Raw genomic sequence first — 27,837 nt, forward strand, 5'->3', positions numbered from 1 at the left:
GGTGTTTTTATAGGACACTATATTAGATTGTTTTAAGTATGTTAATCCATATCCCTATCTCCCACTCAACTTTGAAGCCATGGTCATCTAAAATTCTGAACACCATTATCACTTCCCTAAATTATGTCCATGCCAAACATTTTACTTATACGTGTACTCTTCTGAAATTAAAACGTTATAATGCAACACTCTAGGAATGTCAGATAATATTGTGACATAGACTTCGTAAGTGACAACCAGAAAAAAAATCACTTTGTAACCATTTAATGGATGGTAGGTGATGATAACTATGTAATGATTTGATAATGACTTGTACACACATATTACTATCATAACTGTCAGGACACATTTGGTCTGCATGGGCATTTTTATCTTTTTATGGTAATCTACCACAGCATTCCATTCACTGTACATACATGTGGTTAGCCATATACGTTCATTAATCTTCTCAAAACATTCCATAATCGTCATTTTGACATCATAAATGTGAAATTGTCATCGTCATGCATCTTATAACGACTCATTCCACCTGTTCTATATTCAAAACACATCCTTTATTTCATCAGGAATTTTTTGAGTTACAGAACATGTATAGTAGCTTGTCTTATTCAAACGATTAACATTTCATTGGCTTTATGTGGTTTAGGGACGCAAGATATGGTGGTACTGGTAATGAAAGTCATTTGTAAGGGATTCAGAATGCAAATACACTACATCAATGGCTACATATGATTTCATAAATAGTTGATAAGAAAAAAATAACAATACAATGCTGTGATTTGGGCTGTTTTACCATAGAAGACATTGAAGAATAATTGTTACTAATCAGTCATGAAAAATAGAAAACAAAATTATTCATATTGTTGAAGAAGAAATATTAGAATATTTTGAATTTTGATAAAAAATTATTTCCAAGTGAAACATTCAAAATCTATTACTTTGTATAACTTGAATTCTTCATGAATCAGCACAGGTAAATCACAATCTAGTCCATAGAAGTAGGACACCAGAGATAACTTAAATAAAGTCATCAAAACTTTGTACAAAAGGTTTCAGATTTCACGCCATTTTGTGCATTAAGTAATACAATATATAAAGGAATCAAATAAAATGTTTATAAGTCAATGAGCTAAGAAAGATTTCATATTCCTTCTAAAAGGGGTATTTTTGACATGAATTTTTTGCATCACCCTGCAGCCAATGATTATTGTTTCAGTTCAGTAATTTCTATGACAGGATGTGCTCCAGAGCACACAATCACAGATGTAACACAGAAGCTAAAATTACTTCAGATATCATATATACAACATTTACTGACTCACTGCACACCATACATAGAGTGCTAAGTATATATACAGCCAAGTAATGCTACAACAATAGGAATAACAGTGTATATCTTATCACAGGTTATATCTACAACATATTTTTCTGTACAGTAAAAAACAAAACAAATATACGGCACAGTGTATGATAACACATCCACTTCTAACATCAGACACACTGCTATACAAACGTACACAATATATACACATAATTATAAAAAGAAATCTCATTATTTCTGCATGCACAAAGTGAAAATATTTGGCAATAATGATCAGTTTGGTATTCAAATAAACAAACAGAATTGACCAGCATTGCTATTACATAACATTCTTTAAGAATGGCAATATAGAGAATACATGGTCAGTGTCTTAAAATATACACTGTATTTTGTCATTCTGTCCCGAGTCTAAATGTAGCTTATATTTTAAGACACTGACGATGTATTCTATTAATCCTGCAACATAGACTTAAAATCAGACAGTCAAAACTTCAATCTTTGTTTACCTGATGTTGACATTACACTAAATTTTGCCTGACTTTTGCCAAAATGATTGCTCTGCATAGTAATATAGTTCCAAACTTCAAGGAATATGACTGATGTTACGAATTGTGGTAAATAACCTTGTTTATTACAACATAAAAAATTGCTTATTTCAACATTTATTTTCATTGTTTGACGTAATTTTTGAGTAATTTCAGAAAGTAATCCTATTGAATTAACGCACAGCTGTTTTCCGTCACTGCCATAAATAGCAATAATGTATGTAGCGGGTGTATTAGGATAATGTCAGCGCCAGTTGCAGGATAAATAGGGATATTTTCTCTGCATTAACCTTCATATAACTAAGACTGAATATGAAGTTTGTACACATGTGTACACAAAAATGTATGTTATTGAGGAGGTTATTGGTCTCTAGGAATTATGTAGGAATTGTAAGTCTGAACTGAGCGATGAAGCTACCTATAACACGGTCACCTTAACCAAACTACCAGGTGACAAATAAGTTTATATTTCTAGAAAACTTGGAACACACAAGTGAAACATTTATGCAATATAATAAACACATGCATTGTAAAAAAATTGAAAACAATGTGATTGTGTTTGAGAGTGAAGAGGTTAAATAACCTGTTTTAGAAATCGAAGAGATTACATAACCTGAGTGACAATATTTTAGTCATAAACGGAATTCTCTGATTTGTGATATCCTGAATATTTCATATGTTATAGCATATGACTGGCTCTATAGCCATTGTGATTCCAATTAGTCTACAAGTGGATATGTAACTACTGTAAGTATCTAATATAGAGGTTAAATTATGGGATTTTATTCTTCATAAATACTCCTTTTTTTCTTTGAGTAGGAATTTTTTTAGTCAAAATTGACTAAATCTCAGAAAAAGAAAAACAGGAACTGAATTGTCTTTGAACTCAACTCAAATTACTTTCCTTTAAGGATAGAATGACTACCCTCATAGGCAGTTCAGGAGGCAGCATATGAAAATTGGTGGGCGGGACCGAATTATAAAAGACAATGCAGGCTTGTAATAGAATGGCATGTTGAATACTAAGCACTGAATAGTGAGTATAACGCTAATAAGAGACATCACCAAGACTCCATAGTAGCAATGAAATGTATGTAACCAAACACCCATCTACAATCTTATAAATCTGATTCACCATTCACTTACAGATTCTGTGTAGAAATAGCTACTTACACCATGACTAGAAATTCAGGGAATTCCTTCACTACATATATAAATAATAATAAAATTACAGAATGTTTCTTTCCTGAAAATAGATAACATGAGCATTTCATACAGTAGCTCTGGAACGCAATTATATAGTGAATTTACACAGACACACTAAAGATTGAACAAATGGCTTTATCATTCAGTTACTAAAACTGATTAATTAAAAGACATATAAGAAAAAACTTAAACTGTTGTACCAGAAAGGTATTAATACAATTCAAAAAGAGCTTTTGCAAACTTTAGAGTTTAAATTCCATATTTTACTGATGATTGAGTTAAACTGAACAAATCCTGCCAAATCAATTTTGTTTGCAAAAGTATGTCAAACCGGAATATCTTATGAAATTTTGTAAAGAATGAGGGACAAACAGACACTGGGTATGTCAGGTATTCTACAGAAACTAAGAGACCAGTGAAATTAATTCAATTAACTATAAGAAAACCCAAATTAAGTTGACATACATTTAACTGTCTAGTCATTATGACCATGTTAACACGAGAGTAAACTATCAACTTATCCTAATCAGGTTGACATCAATTAATTATGCTTTCATCCTAACAAGTTAAAAATTTAACTAACCATTTATACATATAGTATGACTCACTTATTCACTATCCAATAAACTTAACAAAGTTGACACTGTAGTAAACTACATTTATCAACTTATCCAACCCAATTTGAAACACTCGCTAATTGTCCACTTAACCTAACCAGGTTGATCCACACTTATTTTTCCATTCATCCTAACCAGTTTGACACAATATCTGTCTATTTATCCTAACCAGTATAATGTTCCAGTACTACAAATAGATTATTGCACAGTTCATCCTTTCACGTCAACAATTTCTTACCAACTGGTTCTTGTTAAGCATCAGATTCATCTACAGACTCTGTAAGACGTGTCCTGGGAGAAACCTTTGTACTTGAAGAGGAGGAGGACCGACGCCCCTTGTTGAGAGGGAGAACTGTCTTGGAGGTCTGTAACACAGCTTTAAGTCGTGGGGAAGTCTGTTGGGAAGAGTCACTGTCTGTAGACCAGCTAGGAAGCTCCAAAACCCAATTTTGAGAATCCCCTGTTGTAGAGTTATTGTTTGACGGTTGGTTCAATGACGGTACAGTTTTATCTGACAGCCAGCTTTGCGAGTCTGTGGCCCAGCTGGTGTCCACAAATAGGTCCTGCTACGAGTCAAAACACAATATAATCAGTGAGCCCGCCAGACTCTAGGGTAAACTCAGAAACTATTCACTTCAATTTTACACTTTTTTGCACTTATAGCATTGTGTATTTGTATCTGTAAATTGCTTTTTATTTTGAATTTGAAAATGATGGATAATGTTGAATTAAAATCACAATATCAACATTTAAAAAATAATTTTGTAAAAGATTTTTATGAAATTTAGCTTTATATCTGTATCAGTTTTTGTTATAAATGGTATTTCAGGTTCCCATTATTTGTACGTTACATAACTACACTTCTTAAATCAAATTCAACAAGGACATCTCAAGATGTGGGTCTTAGACACTGTTCGTAGACAGCTCTGTACATAGACCGCCTTAACATTAGTAAAGTGGCATCAACAATTACATATATTCTATACACTGTACAACAAGTAACACATTCTATCACAAATGTTTTGTATAGGGGGGAGATAAATCAGGAAGACTAAAAATTTTACATTAGAAAACTTTTGACATTTTATATAATCGCCTTTGACCCTTTTGCACTTGACGCTGATGTGTAATTCCACTGAGGAAAATCAGAGACACTATGGACTCTGTATGTATATGTCAAGGCTGAAACTGAGTAAACTTTGTATGATAGGTTGTACTTTCAAAGTAGAATTACAATATAAATGTAGTATGAAAACTATTTTACATATACAGATATGATATTCTCCTTTACAAATTACGATTTAAAACAGTCTTCCAATAGACAAAGGTTTTTGTACAGTGTTTGTATCATAAATGTACTTTTCTTATCAATCAGATCTCCTTATAACTGTTACATATCTAGCTTTCATGTGTTGGTCCTACAAACCAAGGTTTACAACCAATTAGCTCATCAATCAATGCTTGCATCATGAATAGATCTATGTAAAAAATTTGGACAAAAAATATTTGATTAAATTAAATGAGAAATGAAACAAAAATACCATACTATTTGAACCCCATTGCAAACATGTAGAATTCACAAAAAAAAAGAAGTTTGGCTACTAAAATTGTTGATTTACACTTTCTGTTTTCTATGATATGACATCCACTGTATGTATGACATAACTTATCCATGGATACTTCTTATATAGTCTGTATTGAACGACTTCTTTGATTACAAACTTTCACAGTCAAGTTATATGCATTTGTAATTATTTCCATACATGTTGACATATTCTCTGTTCCAGACCTAATATTGAAATAACAAATTGTAATCATAATACAATCAGTGTAACATGGTGTATCGTTATGTAATGAATATTCTTAACACTTCTGTGCCATGTAGTTGGAAGTTATAAGCCATATAGCATGTTAGCAAATTTTCTTTTGTGAGAAGTATGTTATAAATCAATATAATGTTATTTAAATTTTGATGACACTTTGATGATCTAATTAAGTTTTCTTCCTCTCCCAACATTTGTTGTCTGTAAAATTAAATATTTAAAATAGCACTTTGCAAAATTCAAACTGCAACCTCCTCTCTCGCTCTCCATAGTTGTGCTTCCTCGTCTAATGAAATCCAGAGAGTATGTAAAAAGGGACAGCTGTGTTGCCTACACTGGTTAGATAACGAACACTTGAGAGAGAGTCCTGTTGGAAGGCAGTGTGCTAGTGAAGTAAGCGCACACAAGTCAGAATTAACCCCACGCTGCCTTGTCATCCTCAAACTGTAGACAGAGAGTTATATAGACAGTGTTAGTACTACACCAGGTTAATACACAAGCTGTCAACGTGGTTGGAACTGTTAAACTAAGAATTTGCGGCCAATCTTTTTATCACTGTTGGTAACCAATTCTGATGAAAAGGACTATGATTTGTGAATGATATATATAAAGTCCAAATATATCCTTAAATTGGCGACTTTAATTTTCTGCAATATTCTTTTTATCACTAGTCATACCTATGGCAAATTAATTAAACTAAAAATCAGTGACTGGTTAACAATTTTGCTTACTAATTCCACATGAGCTAAACATTCAAATTGTTCCAGTCAGACTATTCCAACCACGTCAAGAGCTGGACTGCAGTGATAGCAATGTCACCTTTCTACAGGTATAATGATTGGGAAATACACATGGAACTGTGTAGACATCATGACAGTATTTATGTAGAAAGGACACTAAAGACATTCATCAGGTATTATGAATTTCCTATGAACTACGGACTATGAAGATTCTGCAGAGATGTAGGTTTTTTTTATTCCTACTCAAAATATAATGAAATTCACTGATCATCTGATGTTTTTAACATCAAACCTTTTTTGTTATCTATATATGCACAAGATTAATGTAACATGTCATTGCTGAATGCTGCTAATTCACTACAAAGATTTAAGTAATATCCAATGAATGTGCTGTCCTCAGCAAATTGTAGACAAGAGCCTATTTAAGATCATTGGGTGCCCATATGTTATGTTGACTATCCATATATCATCTCTATCGGGGAATTAGATCACAAAAAAAGTTCTTGAAATATTTCACTTTTTAAATTTTGACATTTGTTTTATTGAACATATTTATTGTCCTTTGCAAATATTCTAAAGGAAAAATGCTAAATTCTGTTGTCGGCAAAGTCTTTTAATGCATCATAATGTGCAAAAAGGCAATTTTTAAAAAAATATTTATCTTTTGTTCAACATTGTGAAGGACCATGACATCATTTTTATATATATATAGTGCTGTTATAAAAAGGAGATACATGTGTGGGAACATGTACAATAGGAATTCTTAATACAGGTGCAGGGATATAGAGCAGCATAACCTCAAGTCATACACTGTAACACTATACTGATAATTTACAGGTGTGTAAAAAGACAGTGAATAGTACTAAGCTGTACGCCAAGGCATTATAGAAAAAGCTCATGTTGCCTAGCAGATTGCTACACATAGCACCTCTATATCTGAGGGTCAAATATCCATTCTATTGCTTATAACCTTACATATCATTCTAGTTAACAATTCAATATTTAATGTACAATTACAAAGTTTGTTTCAGGTTGAGGGTATGAATACATCTTTAAAAATATATGTGAGACATGGTTCGGTAGTCAAGTTTGTGTTTTAAAAGAAAGCAAAGTTGCAGGTGTAAAGGTGTAAGGAAGGGCAATGATACATATTTTTTTGCAACCAAAAATACTGCTCACCAAAGTGTTACACTTTTTCATCCTTTCAAATAATAAGATCAATACGATAGAAAAATTAAACAGAATGGAAAACTAACTTATTAGAACTTAGGTCAAAGAAAGATAATGGTGAAAAAAAGTGAGAAAAAAAAAGAAAAACTAATATTGAAAGAATTTGATTTCCAGAAAGTTCAAAAGAATTCTAAAAGTCAACATTTGTGCATTGGATATATGTTCTACAATAGTGACAAGTGACAATACAGCTGATGATATTAAGAGAATATTATTTCACACACACACCACAGCAAACACAACTGTTTTACATCAAACCTACCTTACTGGGACTAAAATCAGCAAAGTTGGCAAAGGGATCATCCCCAGAAGTTGTCGTGGAACTGGCAAAAGGATCAGATCCTGCAAAAGGGTCACTACTAAAGCCTCCTAAACTGTTTGCTGGGGGTTTACTTGGGCTGGGACAAGGTGAACGCCCCTTAGGTGGGGCTGGTCTAGGGGGTGGTTGTTTTTTCTGTTTGGGAGGAAGTGCCGGTGATGGCGATTGTGTTCGCCCTCCTGTTGGATTTGGAGCAAATGGATCACTACCAAATACATTTCCTATTTTCTGAAAACAGAAATGGAAGTAAAAAGTGATTAGTACTTCCAGTAGAAACTGTGGTACTGGTTATTCTTATATTTCATTCGTAAACATAAACAAGCAATGGGTTGGTATGATTCATTAGATAAAAATTCATATAGTTGACATGTATCTGTATTGTAAGTGGAAATTAAGATATACTTTCCATGCCATATTTTTGATACTGTAAACCAGGATCCTTAGTATACCATGCAGATCAAACAATTGATAAAATATCTATAGAGATAAATAAAGCTTAGTTCAAACATTTCTTTATCCATTAAAAATAAAGAAGATAGCTGAAAAATAAATCCAATTAAGAGAAATGACAGTGTTAGTACCAACAAACTTACAGAAGATGATGGTTTGGCTGAAGAACTTCCTCCACCACCCCCAAAAGGATCTAAATTGTCTGTAGTAAATTTACTGGAAGGACTAGAGGTTGAAGAAAAGGCTGAACCAAATGGATCCATGCTAGAAAAGGGGTCATCCTGAAATAGAGGCATAATACTGATACCTCTGCCATGCACATGCTACTGATCAGTACAGTCGTAAGAAACAAGGCTACACATGTTAATATGATTTATGATGTAAAACATGCTTTAGGCTATTTCAGCAGATAGAAGTATAGTAATATGGTATACAAATCAATTCAATACATAAAAAGTAACTGACACTTATATCATTATTTTTGGAGGATAAATTTTGACATGACGGCATCTTCAGGAAGTTGCTCCAAAATGCTTTGGGTACTGCATACCGGTAATTCAAGTTTGATATTGCTTCTGATTGCTTCTGTTCCGTAAGGTATATACTTCATACTGCCAAAGGTCAGAGGTTAATGTAATGTCAAATTATAATCATTTCTATTTGCCAACGTTCTGTCTTTAAATGAATTCCTATTCTTGTTCAATTGGCAAACAGCCTCCAGCTGCCCAACCTTTTAAATTGATTTCAAGACCGTAAACTAATGACATTTACACTGATTCATTTTACAACATCCAATCCGCTTTACTGCAGTTAAATCCACATATACTATTGAATTAAATGATAATCTTTATCAAATCTAGATAAAGTTGCCTAGTTTCACACAATTTATTCTCTTTTGCTATGATTTTTTTTTCTGCTAAATCACATCAAAGTCATCCATACTGTAGAAGGTTTTTGGCTCTGTCCAGTCCTGTATCAGACCACATGCTTATATCATATAAAAGAAAGTTCTCTTGGTTGATTGAAATTAAATACCATATTAAATCAAAATCTGTTAATTTCTTTTTTCCTGACTTGGTTCAAATCAAAATCATAGACACATTGTTGCTTACAGTAAAAGTACCATCAAACGTTTCTCCAAGATATTACATGTACTACAAGATACCATGTTTGGCCGATATTTGAAGAATAATTCTTGCACCTTTGTAAATGGATTAACACTGAAAATGGTTTAATCACTTTCCTTTGTCAGAATGTGGTAAAAATAGAAGAATTTGTTGGAGAGAAATCCTAAAATTGCATCATCAGGCAAAAACGAAATGATATGAATATTAAGATAAGAAAATTCTTGTAAAACAAAGAACAGTCACTTACTTTGGCACTAGATGTTGGGGCTGAGGATCCACTAAATGCATTCTTGAAAGGATCATCTGATGCAAAGGGATCAGAGCTAAAACCATCTGACTTAAATGGATCGTCTGGAATATAAATTTAAGTTTTGTAAATAGAATATAAATTTAAGTTTTGTAAATAGAATATAAATTTAAGTTTTGTAAAAATCCCATGAATGTTATTCAGTTATAATTTTCTTCTCATATGCAAAGAAAAGTCTTCCCAGAATTTGGTTATATTTTGATATTTCCCCGTCCTACTCACTGCCTTTAAATGGATCTTCGGACTGGAATGGATCAGGCTGGGTACTTTCACTTCCACTGCCTCCACCAAAAGGATCCTTGGATTTAAATGGGTCATCCTTAAAGTCCTCCATAGCTGAACCAGTACTAAAACTTCCAATAGAACTAGCAGGACTACCAACCTGAAAAAAAGAGATGAGAAATATGTGGTAAATCTTCTAAAACGTTTTCAATATATTGCTGGGTTTTTTTCTTAATTTCTCACTCGGACACTTTGGTTCTACTTTGGTCTAATTATTTCTGTCAAGTTATTGAGATAAAAAATTGTGGTGTCATAAATCAGGCTATCAAGGCTTTAGTAATTTCTTGAATTCCAATCCTCATTAATAATTCATTCTACAGTAAAACCATCCACAATAATGACAAAGTATTTCAACCCTTTATACAGTAGTAACTTACTGTTGCCCTTGAACTCATCTGGTCATCCATCTGTATCCCTGACAAGGCTGTCGTCAGATCACCATTTATTTGTGAACCATAGTTTCCTAGACTCTGCTTCATCAACCTCTTTTGGTCCTCCTGATGTTGAACTCTTGTTCGTGTCTGAAAATCAAATTGATCTTTTACCTTCAAAAACAGTTGAAGTTTATCACCTTTTTTTCATTCATTTCTTAATCAAATGTTTTGCAATAAATCTTTCAGTTAGGATGGGCTAATCTAGATGTATGAGGAACATGGAGATACTTCTAACTTACTGTGATCAAGAATTTATGAATAGTAATAGTTGGACCCCGAGGAAGAGACAATTGTGGGTGGTCCAATGTGTCAAACACCTATTCCCCTCTCAACCACAAAAACAGGGAGCTTCATGGATACAAGCAGGTCTATATCAGAGTACATACCTTATTGACTGACAGGTAGAAAAAATACAGGTCTATATAGGAGAACATACCTGATTGACTTGTAGAGTTAGATCTTTTTTAGACTTGACCAGTAAATCCAACTGGAGTTTTCCAGCATCAACTTGTTGCTCCAGTCTTGTTTCTTCCTCTCTGAGGTTGTTAAGATCTACACGCAGCTTAGAAAGATCTTCTTCTTGATTCTGTTAAATACATAACATCAACCGTCAACCCTACCTTAATCTGATCAAAGCAAATCCTACTCTGTAATCAGACAATAGCAATACAGTGATACGAACAATACACCTCATAAGGATGCAACCTAACAGGTTGATAAATAAAGGTCTGATTACAGTGAGTTTCTAAATAAAAATGTAGATATTTATACTGTACTAAGTCAATATGCATACCTTATAATAAAGTGGCTGTATATTAGAGAGAAAACAAACATTACATTTAATTAATCTACATCAATAACCTCATCGGCATGTTACTAATGGTGACAAGCTAATATCAGACAATTCAGTGAACTATAGTACTGAGCAGATTTACTTACCATTGCCGACTTTTCTTGTGTTGTTATTTGAGATTTCAGGCTGTTCACCTTTGACAAAGTAAAATAAAACAAGCCTTAATAATCTGTTAAGAATCATGTAATGAAATCTACTCGGAACTTGTGTAGACACCACTGTCAGTTTATTGAATAAGAAAGGAAATTGTGGAAAACTAGAAGTTGAAAGTTGCATCAAAAGTATGACAGATTTCAAAATTTGTTGAGTTTTCAATGTTCTAAGGATGGTCAATATATACTTATGCAGTACTACAGATGAAAATAATTCTTACCAGAGATAGGAATTGAAGTGATTACAGAATCTGGTCATACAACAATTTGATGAATACAGAGGCCTTGATGACCCATAAAACTAAGTGCAGAATATCAGTGAGACTGATGAATGCTCCCCGAAAACAACTTCTTCGGACACAAGATTTAAACATAGGGCAATGCTTTTGTAATCATGGAATTGCAAGTCCTGGATTTAATACAATGCAGTCTTGCTATGACCACTGTATACACCTAGGTTCATTATCCCACTTTAAATGAAAGCAAGGTTATGATCCCGACACAATATTTTAACAAAGTGCAATAACTTAGTAATCAAAGATGTCAGGCCCTCAATATGTTACTGACCATCATCTTGGTTTGACCAATATATATACCAAGTATCAAGATCCTTGCGTTACTGAGGGTAAAATTATATTTTGCACACGAAAGGACTGATAGACAAATGGACAAAGCAGCAAGTGTATGCTCCCCACTGAAAATTTTCAGGGAGTGTAAAAATACTGTCTACAGATATCGCACATTAGAGTTTCAGAATGGGTCACAAATCTCTCTAGGTCAAATTTACAAACATACCTGTTTTTCCTCTTCTTCCAACTTTTCCCTCATCTCTTTCATATTGCTTTCCAAATTAGATTTCTGTTGAACACAAAGATCAAACTCCCTTAATTTCTTTCTTAATTTTTGTTAAAAAATCCACTATTTTTACACTATTATCAAATACAATCGACGAATCTTTAATCATGACCTGGGATAATCTTCATACAATATGGTGTAGACCTTGATATATTGATCTTATAGGGTAAATGTTAACCAAATCTTAAAGGAGGTTGTTGATTTATAACAGGATGCGACCTGATGGACATTAATAACACTGAAATGGAGGGCAGGAATAGATGCATCTAAATATATAATGAAAGCTATCTCTCCATTACCTTATCGTCCAACTCATCCAGCCGTTTCTGAGCCTCCTTTTTCTGACTCTCTAGCTGCTGTAATGTGGCAGTGATAGCGTCTAACTCTTTCTGTAACATCTGAACTTCTCCATTACAAATCTTAATATCAGCTTCCTTCTGGGCATTGTCTCTCTCTATTTGTAGTTTCTCCCTGTATCACAGAAGGTAGAGAATATTGTCCAGTATTTCTTACACTGTGATTCTTTTATCATAAAATAATGATTAGGATTACATTTTAACTTAATTAAGGAAAATGTCGTAACTTTTTTAAGTTGTCTGAAAATAATATTTTTCAGGAACGTAGAGCTATATATCTGACAGAAAACAGATGGTTACCTTTTCATGTCATCTATATCTTTGCTGATAACATCCAGTTCCTTGATGGCCGAGAAGTCTGCTACATGTCCATAAGGTCCAGCATTTGTGCCGTCCTGTCATGTTGTAAAAAATGGAACCATTTTGTAGGAGACTTTCTAGTTTGTATCAAATGGACACATTTCCCACAAATGATAGAATCACTAATAAGTGTGTTCAATTGGTTGAAGTGTGACAATCATTTCAATGATATGTTATAACCATTATACATTATACTGGGTGGCGTAGTGGTAACGCACTCGCCTTTCACCTAGCCATTTGGGGTTTGATTCCTTGAATGGATGTGTAAAGATATGGGGTCACCTGCCCGACCCCATGGGTTTTCTCCAGGTACTTCGGTTTCCTAACACAGTAAGACACTTCACACACATCCATCTGGGCCAACAAGAGTAATTAATATAAGTTGGCAAAACTTGTTTCGCAAGCTTTGTAAAATAAATCAAGTTTATCATTATTATCAAACTGGTGAAAAGATCATAATATATAAAGAACAACATAATACTGTTTATAAGATGATATAAACTGGTAATGGAGTAAATGATTTGGATCCTGTCCTTAAACATTACACATATACAAAAAATACATTTCTGGCAGCAGACCTTACCGTGACTCCAAAGGCAGTTGGATCAGCTCCTTGCTTGGGCCTCATGGAAGGTGGGACCATTTCAGGACTAAGTTGAGCAGGAGGGTCTATTCCCTTCAACTTCTTCTGTATAAGATACATGGCCAGTGCAAACTGTTCTTGGTTCAACTTACCAGCTCCTTTTGTATCACACAGCCCCCTATAACAATCAGTTAGAGTGTGCTTGTTATAATGTTATAATTTATAAACTAGCTTCAACTTAAAATGAACTAAAACATGTATGTAAATCATCAACATCCTGCTTCCATGTATGTTTTATTGTTTGATGAATTTGCAGAAGATGTCAAATGTGACCTTTACTCTTTTAACCTCGGCCAATGACATATTGGTGCTTTTATAGTTAGACAAAGCTTAAAACTTGAACATAATAGTCAAGTCACTGTAGTGCCAATCTCAGAACCATTCTTCCTAATACATGAACAACAACACAAACATGAACCTATCAGACACCAAAGTTTTGAGATTCTTCTCCTCTTTGTCTGAACTTAAGTTTACAATAAGTACATTAGGTTAATGCATTACAATCATTAAAGGAAAACCTACCAGATATGAGCTAAAATGTTGTTTTGAACTCCACTTTGGAGAAAGACTTCACGAATTTCTTGGCCAGATACCAGACCATCCATGTCTACATCAGCCTTTTTAAACATGACGTCGTAATTTGTCTTCTCTGCAGCAGTAACAACCCATGGAACAGTCAACTACAAAGGAAAGAAAAAGTATATGATGGTATTCATACATCAATTTTGGTATAAACTAGAAGTTAGAATTGGAAGATGAAAAATTCATGCTTTAAACACAAAATTGAAAGAAATTTCCGAAAGCCTTCCATTTCTTCCAATCAACGGAAATGGTCTTCAAGTAAGGAACAGAAAGAACCTATACTTTGAAACTAGAGAAAACAACATTTACTTCAGTGTGAAATTAAATGGTTTATCCACTCATGAAATCCTATCAATTTGTTTTGAGTTCAATATCCTCATAACAGTTAAGGTAAAATGAGGCTGAAGAATAAAGTATCAAAAACAAGGAATAAATGGAGAAAAGGAGTAACAAAAAGTGATTGCAATATACCAACCAGCAAATTTCAACTGATCAATCTGAGAGAGCACCTGTTATAAGCAGATTATGGTCAATTTCAGTGTAATGTTTGTCTTATACTTACACTTGGCGAGTCTGATCGCTGGGTTGGTGTAGACCGACCAGTGACATTTGGTGTAAGGACAGGTACCCCGCCCATCACCATACCTGCTTGTATACCCCCTGGGACAGCACCTGGAACACTGGCTGGAATACCTGCAGTGACCACACCTCCCTTCCTCTTAGAGGGTGGTATAACAAGAGGGGGTAATGTTGCAGGTAAAGGTTCTTTTTCTAAACATCGATAAACAAGGTGCATGGCCTGCAATTAAAGAATGCCATGATATGTAGGTAATCTATACATGGTATTTTCTATACGTCATCTACTCTGCATGCATCCCTTTACTTACTGTCAGATGAGATCAAAAAAAAGAAATGCATACAAAAGTGACTGGTCAAATTACTGTAAATGCTCCAGCTTGTGAGCTCGTACAGCTCATATGGCAGTCCAGGATAATGACTTATGACTTTTAAGCTTACATTAACACTTTTGTAAATACACATTTTATTAATTATCATTTCATATGTTGTGATTGCCTTGAGCATTGCTGTTCTGGACTTCAAAATGCAAGTGTATGGAGACTTATTTACATATTGAATCATACATAGAAATTACTTCTGAAATGTAGGGTTGGGTGTGTTTTTCGTTTTGAAGGGGGCATTTATGAGGATAAATGCAATATGTTAGTAAATTTACAGAAAAAAGATAATCACCAGGAGGTTATTGAACTGGGACCAAAGGAAATATTTGACATATCTGATGGTTCAACTTGACTGTGTTTCTGTGACTGGAGACATACAGTGCTTCGAAGAGAGACCCTATTTTCATCATTTGTTTACAGGATAAGTGTCTCATAGCATGGTGTGACAGTAAAAGTAATTTGAAACAGTCGTCATTGCAGCACAGCCAAGGATACACAACCATTATAATACACATAACTTAGTGACATTGATACCTAAAGTAATACAAATATTGTTCTCACATTAATATCCTTTAATGAAACAAGTCCTGTCAACAATATTTAAAAATAAAACTAAATATATATGTACTCATGAACATTATACATTGTTATAACATCAATAGCACTGAGAGGTTATGAAAAGGTGAAGGCTGCTCCAAAGTCACTGAACCATAACTTACATGAATAGCGACTAAGAGTGTATTCCGTAAAATAGAAGAAAAATAAACTTACAGCTTCTTTATGTACATGTATATCCAGTAAATGCACTTAATCATAAACTAATGTGTCAATGACAACTAGTATTATCATAATCTGTATCAGCAGTGTAGTTATCGCTTGTTTTTTCCTCTTGGTTTTGGGCAGCCATGCAGACTACAGCGTATTTTATTTGAAGTTTTGTTTCCTTATTCTGTATAAATTCTTACTTTTACTTGTGCACCTGTATAAACACAAGGACTGATGTTTGATTGAAAATTACAACAGGGCTCATTAACAGAGACAGCTGACTGAACACACTTTTAGTCATTTAGACCGAAGCCAGGAAATTTTTAGCCAAGACAAGGTCAACGTCTGAATGTTTGCCAAAAAATGGGAGGAAATTTTGGTCGCATTTAGAATGATGGACCTCAAAATATGTTCAACACAAATGCAGTAATCAACTCAACAGTGTTCGAATCATCCATGTTTAATTTACTAAGATAAAGAAGAGAAAAAATTGGGACTGAACAAAACATTTGACTCCTTTGATGTATTTGATTCAAGCATGCTCAACACAAGTTGAGTTTTACTGTATTATACATATAATGTTAAAGTAAAACAACTGAAACCGTAAAGCATTTCAATGACCAAGACAAACTGATGATCACCAGAATCAAGAGTTTGATAGAATATTTCTGTTTGGGGCAAAAGGAAACTGAAACTGGAAAGAGAACCTTGAAGAATATGATAATTATCCAAAAGAATGGACAGAACAGCACTGCTTTAATATAATGACTTTCAAAAACGAGTGAGTGTAATAATGAACAGAGTATAGACCAAACAAGCTACATTTTATTTACACTCGTAGTGAAATACAGCTGCACCAACATCCAATTAGAAATCAAAATTGACTATGATAAGCATGAAGGGGAACATTAGTGTCATGACGTCATGATATACAGAATAGATATCTATCATGTCTGTAAGCAATTAAATGTGAAACTAAGCTGCAGCAAAATCAAATGGTGCAGTTTTCATTATACAATTATATAAATACAATTATAGTGATATTCACTTAAATAGCAGTAAACCTTAATTTTAACACCTTTTCTTAGGATTCCAAAACGTTGATGTATTTATGAAAATAAAGCATGCTGATAAAAAAAAAACATGAGAAGATTTGCATGCTTCAGAATGCCCAGAATTACAATGTACCAATACTGTATATACTGCACTGAATTACACAAGTAAATTATTAGTAAGAGTTGAGATTAAAGCATGTTTCTGTGAACATAGATTTCTTCTTACCACAGCGAACTCCTCGCGATCTAGATAGCCATCCTTATCTATATCACTCATATCCCAGATACGTCCTAGAATGTCCACCGGCAGCTTGGAATTCATCAACACCTGCCATCAACAACAAACGTAAAATTACCATTGATGTCAGAATCATGATTAGTGACCAAGTTCTAAAATGTCAATCAAATGATACCAAGAGGCTATTCCAATAAAATATCTATCATTAGGAGGTTTCAAAAATAAAGTTATTCAGAGAATGTTTGAAGATGGAAGGAAGCCTATGACATGATGCTGTTTGAAGTAATCACTTCTTCATGTGGTCCCTGGAATCTTCACTTGTGGTAGATGTTTTTTATGGAATAGATAAACCACAAGTCCCTTACTATTAATTTTTATCAATGAGTTTACTGCTTTAATCACAAATATTCACACAACAATTAAAATATGGTTAATAGACTTACAGGTCTAACTTTCTCTCCTGAAAGTAAACTGTTGACTGGCTGTAGGCTGTCAAACACCTGATCATATTTGGTCTTCTCACTTGCCTGAAACACCATCAAATCAATTCCAGTCAACACTTAGACAAAATATTCAAGAATCATATTTCTAAGTGAAACATAACTAAATAAATAGCTATTTTTTGTTTAATGGAAAGATGTTGTAAGTGATGTCTTTTTTACATTAATTTCATTCAATGATAATAAAAGATCATGGGAAACAGTTCCTTTGATATCCAAATATGACATTATTTGGTGAAAGAAAACTTAAATCCACAGACACATTCACAACTATGTTTGCCTTTTTGTTAAAATAATGGTGAGGAGGCTATAAGACTAGGACAGGTGCCCTTATAATGCATCATACAGCAAGTGTTTAATACTGACTTGATACAGAGAACAAATACAGCAAAGGTGTATCTAGTATCCTACAGTAGAATAGCAGTTCTCGAAACACAACCACAAACAGGTTACACAGAACTATCCACTTTCAGACTCTGCTTGCAGTCTATGTGGGCCATGGTTATAGCCTCTTTCTCCATGCTCCATGAACGAGTTGGCCACAACTGGAGATACTGGGTTGCTCACGACTGTGCCAAACCATTGGCGATGCGAGCAAGCTGAGTCTATGGAGATGGTATGTTGATGGCATATTGGAAAGAGTAAGAAAGGGTCACAGAAAGATTTGACTGAGCATATTAGTACTGTAAATACCACCAACAGCTTCATATTATTTATCAATGGCACTATGCCATTCCTTCACACCCTCCTTATAAAGGAAAATGACGATACTATCAAAGTATCGATCAAAAAGAAAAAGATGCACATGGACCAATACCCAAATTTTCAATCTCACCACCCCTTACACTAGAAGTTGGATGTTGTACAAACCTTGCTCAACAGATGTGAAACAATTTTCACAGAAGAACAATACAAGAAACAAGAACAAAATCACATTCATAGCCTCATGGAAACATGTGGATACCAAAATTGGGCAATCCAGAAAGTTAACAACGATTTTGATAAAACCAATAAGACTAAGGGATGAAACACCAAGGAAAAGAACAAAATTAAAGGACAAGTTGTCATTCCTGACATCAAAGGCCTGTCAGAAACCATTCAAGGGATCTATCGTGGTCATGGCACTGCAACAGCCATGAAACCTCACAAGACTCTCTTGAAATATTCTAGTCCATCCAAAGGATAAGATACACAAAGAAAACATTGCAGAATGCATATACAATATTGGATGCAGGAGAAACATTGTAGAAACAGGCATGAGATTCAGGGTATGACTTCATGAACATAAAAAAGACGCAGAATCCAAGGACGGCAAAAAGTTCCAGTCCAAGACCATTAAATCTGCACTTACAGATCATTCCACACAGCAAAACCATATCATTGACTGGAAAATTTTTTAAAAAGTCAACAGGGAAAACAATATTTGCAGGTGGTTGGTCAGGGAAGCCATCTGGTTACCCGGCAGCAGGCCAGTACTAAACAGGCCACAGACTCTTGCACTAGGATGAAGTGTTAAACCAGGGTTCTTGATCTGGCAGATTTGGGGCCGATATTCGGCCCCATTCCCAATGCAAAATAGTATCTTTTTTCCCCAATTTAGACCCCAAGTTTTCCCAATTCTAAGGAAAATGCTATTTTCCCCAATTCTAAGGGCCCCGGGCCCCAGTCCCAAAATGGGGTGTGAGAGCCTGTAAACACAGTGTAGCTGAGTGACTACAGTGCAGTGATGCCATCTTGTGTATGTGGTTTTTTTAAGTCTATAATCTGTATACTATCTTGTCACACTATTTTTGACCTTAGTGTACATATGGTAGTGGTACAGCCGAAGAAGTTGGTTGATTCCTTCCTATCTCATACACTACATACCTCAATACTAGTGCACTTCACACTGGTCTGACAAAGGTGACCATGTAGTCATCAAAGTGACCTTGTAGTCATCGAAACATAACACTCTAATCTTCTACTAGTAATGATACAACAATTACTATTCTATTGATATTACCAACCTGAAGAAAATGTTCTGATATACTACTATGCTACTGTTGTTTTGTCCCATTCCTACCTGTGATGTCATACAACTTACACTAAGTGCCCACTGCCCTGTTCCTGCAGCACTGTGGGATGGAGACTCAGACATCACCTCCTCCACTGGCCCCTGTGTTTAGAAGTAAGTTTTCATCAGACAAGTAACTTCAAAGCTAGAAACCAAGCACAATTTTTGCACAATTTGATGCTTGTCACGACATACTGACATCAAACACTTGCTACAGAAGCAATGCTGTTTCTTTTTTCTGGGTGTTTTCTGTAAGTCCTATTTGACAACTGTTAAAGAATACTTCTTTTATAAGATGTATAAAACATGACTTATTTATAAATGAAATTTGATTAATTTAAAATAAATCATGTTTAGGAAATATTTCAGTTTTAAACAAACAGGGGCAGATAGGTCAATTTTGTAACTAATTTAGAATAAACTTACCAGATTTGGGGCAGGAATGTCAGCAGTGAGGTTGGAAGTATTTAATTCGGAGTTATTTTGGGCCATGGATACAAACTTGATAGCCGAAAAGAAACCAACTTTCTCCAAATAACCTTTTCCAGTTGGGTCTGACAAGTCCCATATCTATTTCAGAAAAAACATACACACAATTGAAATTCATCAGTCTACACTTTCAAGTAGATAAAAATATTTTTATTGATATAAACATATGGATGACCGGTCATAACTATCATAGTTGAGAAATTGATAAACAGTAACAATGACTTTAATCTAAAATCTAATATTTTCATCAAAAACCAAATAAAAAAAATTAATTTGTTATGTTTTCTATAGCAAATACTTTCTTCTGATAGTGGGTGGTTACCTTGGTTCTCGGGCTCTAAAAATCTTGAATTTATTATCATATTTCAATATTGCTTAAACCTTTTTTACCATGAATTTAGATTTTAATTATAAGCAATGACAAAAATTTTAAAGAAAAGATATTCATTGCAATTTGAAGGAAATATGATGTCTATCATATACATATCCCCTCCTAAATCTATCTTCAATAAATGACTGCAATGCCTTGATTAAATCATATTATTATGTTAATCATTTTGGGGAAAAAATCTTGCTTATTGTGACATTAATATATATCTACTGTAATTTTTAAACATTAACTAGTCTATGATAATAATAAGCTTTGTAAAATTGTCAAAAACATGTATTTCAATATCACCTGTGATAGGACTGTATCTTTAAGACCCGATTTTTTCAGGAAAGATGCTGCATCCAATGCTCCAATACTTCCTGTTCCATTTGGATCTGCCTGCAATTTCACGATACTGAACTATTACTGGTGTGTCTATGCAATATACATTTTATCTATGATATACTGCTGTGAAAGATTGCTTGCATAAATTAACAATTTACACACAACATGTTAGACTGAATTATAACTTGTGTTTCGAAATTGTTGTTCCCAACTTACTGCTTCATGTATTAGGTTTTAAAGTGTCTATTCTTTAAAATCATAACAAATAGAAACACTTCTGACAGGTAACACTTACAAATGACGTTTTATCTGTGGACTTTTGATCTATATAAACATCTCTTAAAGTAAACAGATACCATGAAAGTAGATGATTTCTGTTGTTTGACAAGCCAAATTTCAACTGTTGAGGGAAAAATTCAATGGATATCAACACTAACCAGCTGAGCTACATCCAGATACCTATAGGGGATTGATGCCTGATCCCATACACACTACATGGCAGGCTGTCGTTATGTTTCTATGGTCATATAATGATATATATCAGACTTCTCTATTGTTACTTGAAGAAGCAATTTACATCAGAAGACTAAATTGTTAACTTTACAGAAAAGTACAAGATGCATGAAGTAATATAAAAATTTTTATACCTGTTTGTAGTACCCTTCATATATACCAATATGAGTACCAGCAATCTGAAAAGTGAATATTGATAGTCAAATATACAGCTCATCTATATAAAATCAATTTTCACATCCTTGTCCAGTTGATTATGAATAATAAAACAACATTTTCTTACATTATTAATATGACAGATTTTTCATTTGATATTGTTAAAAAGAATACTTTATGATGCGTTGTGTATAGTGTGAGTAATCAAAATGGGTCAAATGTGGAATTCTCAAAACGAAAACAAAGGGGAGGGGCAATCTGTCAGTTATCTTGTTATCCTCCTAGATTTGCAACGTCGACAGTTTACGTTTAAAAAGTTTGTAGCTGTCATCAAAAATATGGAAAGAAATACAAAATTGATTCAAAGTCAAATATGCAAGAGTGTCTCATACACAAACTACAAAACCATAATGAGGAAAATTGTCAATATGATGAACCGTCTGCTAACATTTCCTATATTTTGACAGCGGGGTCACAAGTCTGTATCAAATAATCGCGTATTTTAAAAATAATACAAACTAGCTCTAAACCCTAACTGCACATATGTATAGAAAAAATGTATTTGAATATATTTGTATCGTCTAGAAATCATTCATTTGCACAGCTGTTGAGAAATCGCAGGAAAAACATATCCCAAACCTGTGCCAGCGGTGGAAAGGCCGCCATTGTAAACCGGAACTGATCCGCAGAGAAATACAACATTGAATGTAATTGGTCAAACCTGCAAATTAAAGAAATATATGTAGCGGGGATATTTAAAATGTGACTAACATATTCTAAAGTTGACTGTAGCCCTACCATTCCCTCTTGATATTTCTAAATTTCTCAGAATAACACATACGACATTCTTTGATTTACTTTGTAACCACAACGTTAACTTCCAATGAAGTAATGGGGTTCGACGCTCAACAGAGACAAAACTTATTTGTCTATACTGAATACGGTTCTTTACTTTCAGTTTTTTACGCTGAATTATTGTGTCAATATTAACTTATCTGAAAATAAATCGATCAGTAGCACACTCGTTCCTTTCAGTACATCTTTTCCCTTTTCTTTTTTACAGACTTTCTACTTGTCTCTTTTACTATAAAGGCATGTCCTGCATGAATGTTTTCCGAGTTTTGAGGAAAAAAACAAACACAACCCTAAAACAAAAACAAAACAAAAAAAAACCATAATTATAACTAGGCTTAAACTAAAATTCCATAAAACTGGGGCAAAATATGAACAAAGAAAGATTTACATGGAGACACCTAAAAAGAAATAGCATATTTCTCAATGAGATCACTTTGAAGCTATGTCTCCGAAGTAATTATATAACAGTTACAATCTTCAACAAAAAGTACCTTGTCAGTTGAATACTGTGGCCGGCAGCGATCTAAATCAGTCAGCTTCTGGGTGGGTTATTATAATTTCATAAATATAAATTCATTTTCCGGAGATTATTGAACAGACCACGAAACCAGATGATTGTACGCATTACTAACGTAACATTCACTGTTGAGGACGTTGACCACGGCATTCAATATAGATGGATAGGCAACTGTCGCAACTGTCATAGGCTATATCTAAGTCCGTGCTGTGATCCGGGCTGCATATTCTGTGATTTCTATATATATCAAGTCAAATAAATAGTCAAACCCTCATAAGGCCTATTGAATATATGATCCATAGACATCTGCAATGACAGAATAACATGATCAGTCGAAACATTGCAAGTTATTTCTAATAAAGTATACCGTGTATTATTCTCAGGTCCGTTGTTCTCGTCAGCCCAAACCAAGAAGTCCTTGATAAATAACACACTTTCTGTTTTAAGTCGTGGATTGGTAGTAATGTGATATTACAGATAATACTGCTATACATGTGTCGTTTTACTCCACTTAGCGGTATCGGCCATCAAAACGACTTCGCCCGGAATTGTTATATCTTTTCACATCCGCTTCTTTTTTTCCCGATATATTTCAAATGCGGATGTAGGTCTAATAGTTATAACAGTAAACGTTATCCCCGTTGCATGAGCAAGGAAATATTTAGATATCGTATCTAAATCCATGCTATATCTCGTACTGAACCACCTCTGCCTCAATTACAAAACATAGTTTAATATGTGCATAGTTCAACTAAAAAATACATACTCGTTGTAATAGGAATAATATTACATATTAGTCAATATCTAAATAAGATATTCGCAAAACATTCTTGGTGTCACCACTGACTATACCAGTTCAGTCCGATTTCAGGGGGAGGTAACTCGAGTACAGTGCACAATAATGTTGATTCTGGTAGAATTGGGATTTTTCTTTCTTGTCTTCTAAGAAGACAATAAAGTGAATTCTTCCTTCATTTCGTTCTGTGCTTTACTTTTTCTCTTCACTCTCGTCCTCGATTCCTCTATTGGTGTTTAATGCATCTGGGAGTTCTACGTCAATATAAGAAATTCAAGCTACATAATCAGAGTATCTGGTAATTGATAGTCAAACAAGTAGAAATACGTCCATTCCTCTCCATCCATCATCAATCTTTTCCTTAGGGCACCCGATGCCCACATGAAATGTTGAACATAAGAAAACAAGTTTCCCAAATTCTACAGGCAATTGATTCAAACAGCTATTTGAAATTAATTCTTCGTTAAACACTCAGTATGCTACCACCAGACTAAGTTTGTACAAAGCATTGCTGCAAGAATTACATTTTCAAATCTGAAGTGTCGTAATTTTCTCCGGCTAGCAAAACTGTCAAAGTGTTTGAAATAACCGTACAGTATTCAGCCACATGTATACTGGCGTGAAATAACCTCAAATCATCGGAGGGCACGTGCGCTGTACGAAAAGTGAAATAAAAATCATACAGGAAAATGCCAGAATGTTTTATACCTGACTTCGCGTTTCCAAGCAATTCAAGTTGTAGCGCCCGGTGCCCACACTTTAGTAAACACAGGGTTTTATGGTAAATCTGAGGCACACAGCCCCTATTTCTTTCTCTTCTTATCTTGTAGACAATATACTATGAATATTACTGGTTTTTTTTCTCTCCTCATATATATATTATAGTAGTTTATGTCCTTAATTTAAATTGCGTTTTCTCTAACAGGAAATGGATTTATATAATTGTAAAACTTGTTTCAATATATAATTTTATTTACGTGTTTGATGTTACTGCTGATGCTAGAGATGTAAAGAGAAATAAGATAAATGTTTATACTAACCACAGGTTGAAGGCTGCACACGGTTTCAAGTGGCGAGTAAAAAAACCTATTGCTCCACCTAGTCTAAATCGTGATACTAACAAATTAGAAATATCAACTTTATGAGTCAGGACACGATTTATTCTCCTGTTACCATGTTTAATAAATAACAATAAAATCACATTCATGTCCATAAATACCTGTAGTCCCGAGTTGTTAAACCTACAGTTTTCTTAGCCTCTCTGGATAAGATAGTTTTCTTAGCCTCTCTGGATAAGATAGATTCAAATAATTTATCTTATCACTACCCTTCTTCCTAAAGGGTGCCGCATTAGCACAACAGTGTAAAGTTGTATTTATATAAAGAATGGAATGATCGTCTCATAATTGTGAACGTAGTAATAGCTTTTCAGCCCGTATGATCATCAAACGTCTGTTTTCTTTCTCCACTTCTAGAGTTATGGGTACGTTACCTCAGAAACATTTGCTGTATTCACATGTTGACCCTATATATAGCCATTTCTCAATCCACTGAGCTGAAGTTAAAACACTTTTGTATCCTGGGCAATCAGCAAATGGGTATGCTTCCAATGTCTGATCCCTGCTATCCTGCTGAAATAATTTTGGTAAAAAAGAAATCCAGATTTTAAAGACACTCGTTTCTACTTTTCGGTAATAAAGGCGGACGTCCAGTTCCTAATTCCTTTGTTGATTCCGTATGATGTCTATCGTTATACCGCGGGTTTGGATAGATATATATTTATATCCGTTTGTATACTACTATTTAAGTTCATTCATCTAAAAATTACACAGTCGTAGATCTCAAAAAAATAATAAGGTGATTTTTCCAAACACTTACGTGATGTTTTTCCAGGTCCATATCTGTCTCCTTTTAATAAAAAGTGCTTATTGAGCGATTTTGAATTGTAATGTCAAAGCCACCACGCAAATAAACCAATTGTAAAATAGTATTAACCTTTTAAAACGGACACTCGGGTTTACAAGGATTTTTTCGTATAAAATTTTAAAAATATGAATTATTCATTTCATAACTAAATTAGGAATCTATACATCACAGGTCTGAAGAATTACTGTACATGTTTGGTTCCCTGTATGTTTCGTATTAAAATGACATTGACCATCAAATTATGTGCATCCATTGTATGATGATGTCATATTTTAGACCAGTAAGCGTTTAGTGGACAATGTCAAGATCATTACACGAAACACTATACATTGAAAGCTCTAATTGTACTGTTGCCTGTCCGGCTTGAAATAAGACGTGTTCTGTGCCCTTATATTCCTAATCAGCTGTTTCGTTGTTTGTAATCTAGTTCTCATATTGTGAACTTGACATTTCTCCTATTAACCGTGATGATGTTAAAGATTCCTATTCTTCTGTGACACCTAACCTAATTATCATCATCATCCTTGATCATTCCATGGATATCCGTGTAAGTAATTTTTCCCCTGTTCTTATCGACTTCAGAGTTTGAATTGTGATTTTGTTGACATTTTGCCTACTGTTTTTTTTTATTATGGAGAAATGCTTATTTTGTTTTCCTGCTATGTTACCATGTAAACTTAGTAATACATCGAGATTTTCTGAGAAATTATTTCAAAATCGTTTAAGATAATTATGCTCAAATTTCTGCATATAAGATAGTGATCTGCTGGATAATTTTGCTTTCAGAAAAGTTGTCATTTTTTATTCTTTTTCTGTTACCATACCAACATTTAAGCATGTGTTTCAATTACTATATAAGTTGAGCCAAGTTCGGAATAATCTGAACAAGGGGAAGTACCTTAAGGAATAATATCCATTAGATGTAACTTCTGCTTATTACCATATATGGGTCGCAGAAATACAGAGAAAGACCTTCCTGAACTTTAGCGATCATCATAGTCAAGTGCACAGTACACTAACATATAACAGGAACATAAAGACGGACTCCCTGTATTATTGCATTGCCTTTTGAAACAAAATACTTACTACTTGGCCTTTTGTCTTATTATGGTAGTTAGATTTTGGCTTCTGGTAGAAGGTAGGTCACTATTGATGTACTAAATAAATATTTGCCAACAGAAACTAAATATGAAATAGAATTTTAAATAAATTCTTTTCTTTTACATAGAATTCATCATTTCTAATCTAGGGATGATACTAGAACTTTGGAACCAAGTCTTGAATGCATGAACAAAGAGCTATAACATCTTTATGCTTGTGAATGATGTGGTTTTCTTATTACACTAATGAGCATGCCATTCAGGACAGATGTTTAATATCAATAAAATTCAGTAATAGGATATATGTTTTGCAAGTTGGAAGACGTATGGAGTTACTTATTAACGTCTCACACTATAAATTTCTGGGTAAGAAATACTTGTAATGGAAACATTTGTTCATCCACTAAATTCCTGATTAACTGTAGTAAAACTGATAAACACTCCCCAAGAACAACTTTGCTGGACACAAAGTTTTAACGCAGAGCAATAATTCTATAATTAAAGGGTTTGACGCACTGAATTTGCTACACTGTAAATCCTCTTAGTATGACCAATGTGTACAGCAAGTTTTATTATCAGAGTGTAAATGAACAAAAAGTTATGCTGACACAAAATTTTAACAAAGGGCAATAACTCTGCAATTACAGGGTAGTTGATTCTGAATTTGGCGCACTTTGTGTAATAATATCTTTCTTTCATTACAGGGTTTCAGTAACCAGCTATAAATCACCATAAGTAGTCAAACAATGATATTGTTGGGGCTTTGACTTGTAGCCTAGGATTCAGGTTCAGGGTCTCTGCAAAACGTCAGTTTTGACCAAAGGATAAATGGCACATTTTCCACTAACGTATGACAGACTCATAACCTTACTTGACAATAATTAAATTCTCAACTTCCAATAACATACATATAAATTTTATTTAGAAACAAAATATAAGATGATAAAAGTGCAACAGAAGGCGTAAAACCTTATTGTTTCACATATAATATTGCTGTT

At 34.0% G+C, this 27,837-nt stretch overlaps 1 protein-coding gene across 1 annotated transcript in view; it reads right to left on the bottom strand.

Annotated features, from left to right (window-relative positions):
• Positions 1-248: 248 nt before the first annotated feature.
• Positions 249-27,837, bottom strand: part of LOC132562884 (uncharacterized) — a 43,430-nt gene continuing 15,841 nt past the window's right edge. Inside the window, exons 12-31 of the mRNA XM_060227662.1 lie at positions 21,624-21,668; positions 20,941-21,030; positions 20,199-20,342; positions 19,803-19,874; positions 17,663-17,746; positions 17,208-17,309; positions 14,765-15,001; positions 14,143-14,300; positions 13,561-13,738; positions 12,918-13,012; positions 12,561-12,732; positions 12,202-12,264; positions 11,341-11,388; positions 10,838-10,987; positions 10,345-10,488; positions 9,908-10,067; positions 9,626-9,729; positions 8,395-8,532; positions 7,745-8,029; positions 249-5,956 (exon numbers count right to left, since the gene is read on the bottom strand). Of these exons, the coding sequence (XP_060083645.1) occupies positions 5,927-5,956; positions 7,745-8,029; positions 8,395-8,532; positions 9,626-9,729; positions 9,908-10,067; positions 10,345-10,488; positions 10,838-10,987; positions 11,341-11,388; positions 12,202-12,264; positions 12,561-12,732; positions 12,918-13,012; positions 13,561-13,738; positions 14,143-14,300; positions 14,765-15,001; positions 17,208-17,309; positions 17,663-17,746; positions 19,803-19,874; positions 20,199-20,342; positions 20,941-21,030; positions 21,624-21,668 (2,499 nt within the window). The 3' untranslated portion in view covers positions 249-5,926. The remainder of the gene's footprint in view (positions 5,957-7,744; positions 8,030-8,394; positions 8,533-9,625; positions 9,730-9,907; positions 10,068-10,344; positions 10,489-10,837; positions 10,988-11,340; positions 11,389-12,201; positions 12,265-12,560; positions 12,733-12,917; positions 13,013-13,560; positions 13,739-14,142; positions 14,301-14,764; positions 15,002-17,207; positions 17,310-17,662; positions 17,747-19,802; positions 19,875-20,198; positions 20,343-20,940; positions 21,031-21,623; positions 21,669-27,837) is intronic.

The sequence above is a fragment of the Ylistrum balloti genome, unplaced genomic scaffold (genome assembly GCF_031769215.1).
Source record: "Ylistrum balloti isolate Yb309-2 unplaced genomic scaffold, AGI_CSIRO_Ybal_v1 Utg371540, whole genome shotgun sequence".
NCBI classification, from domain to species: domain Eukaryota; kingdom Metazoa; phylum Mollusca; class Bivalvia; order Pectinida; family Pectinidae; genus Ylistrum; species Ylistrum balloti.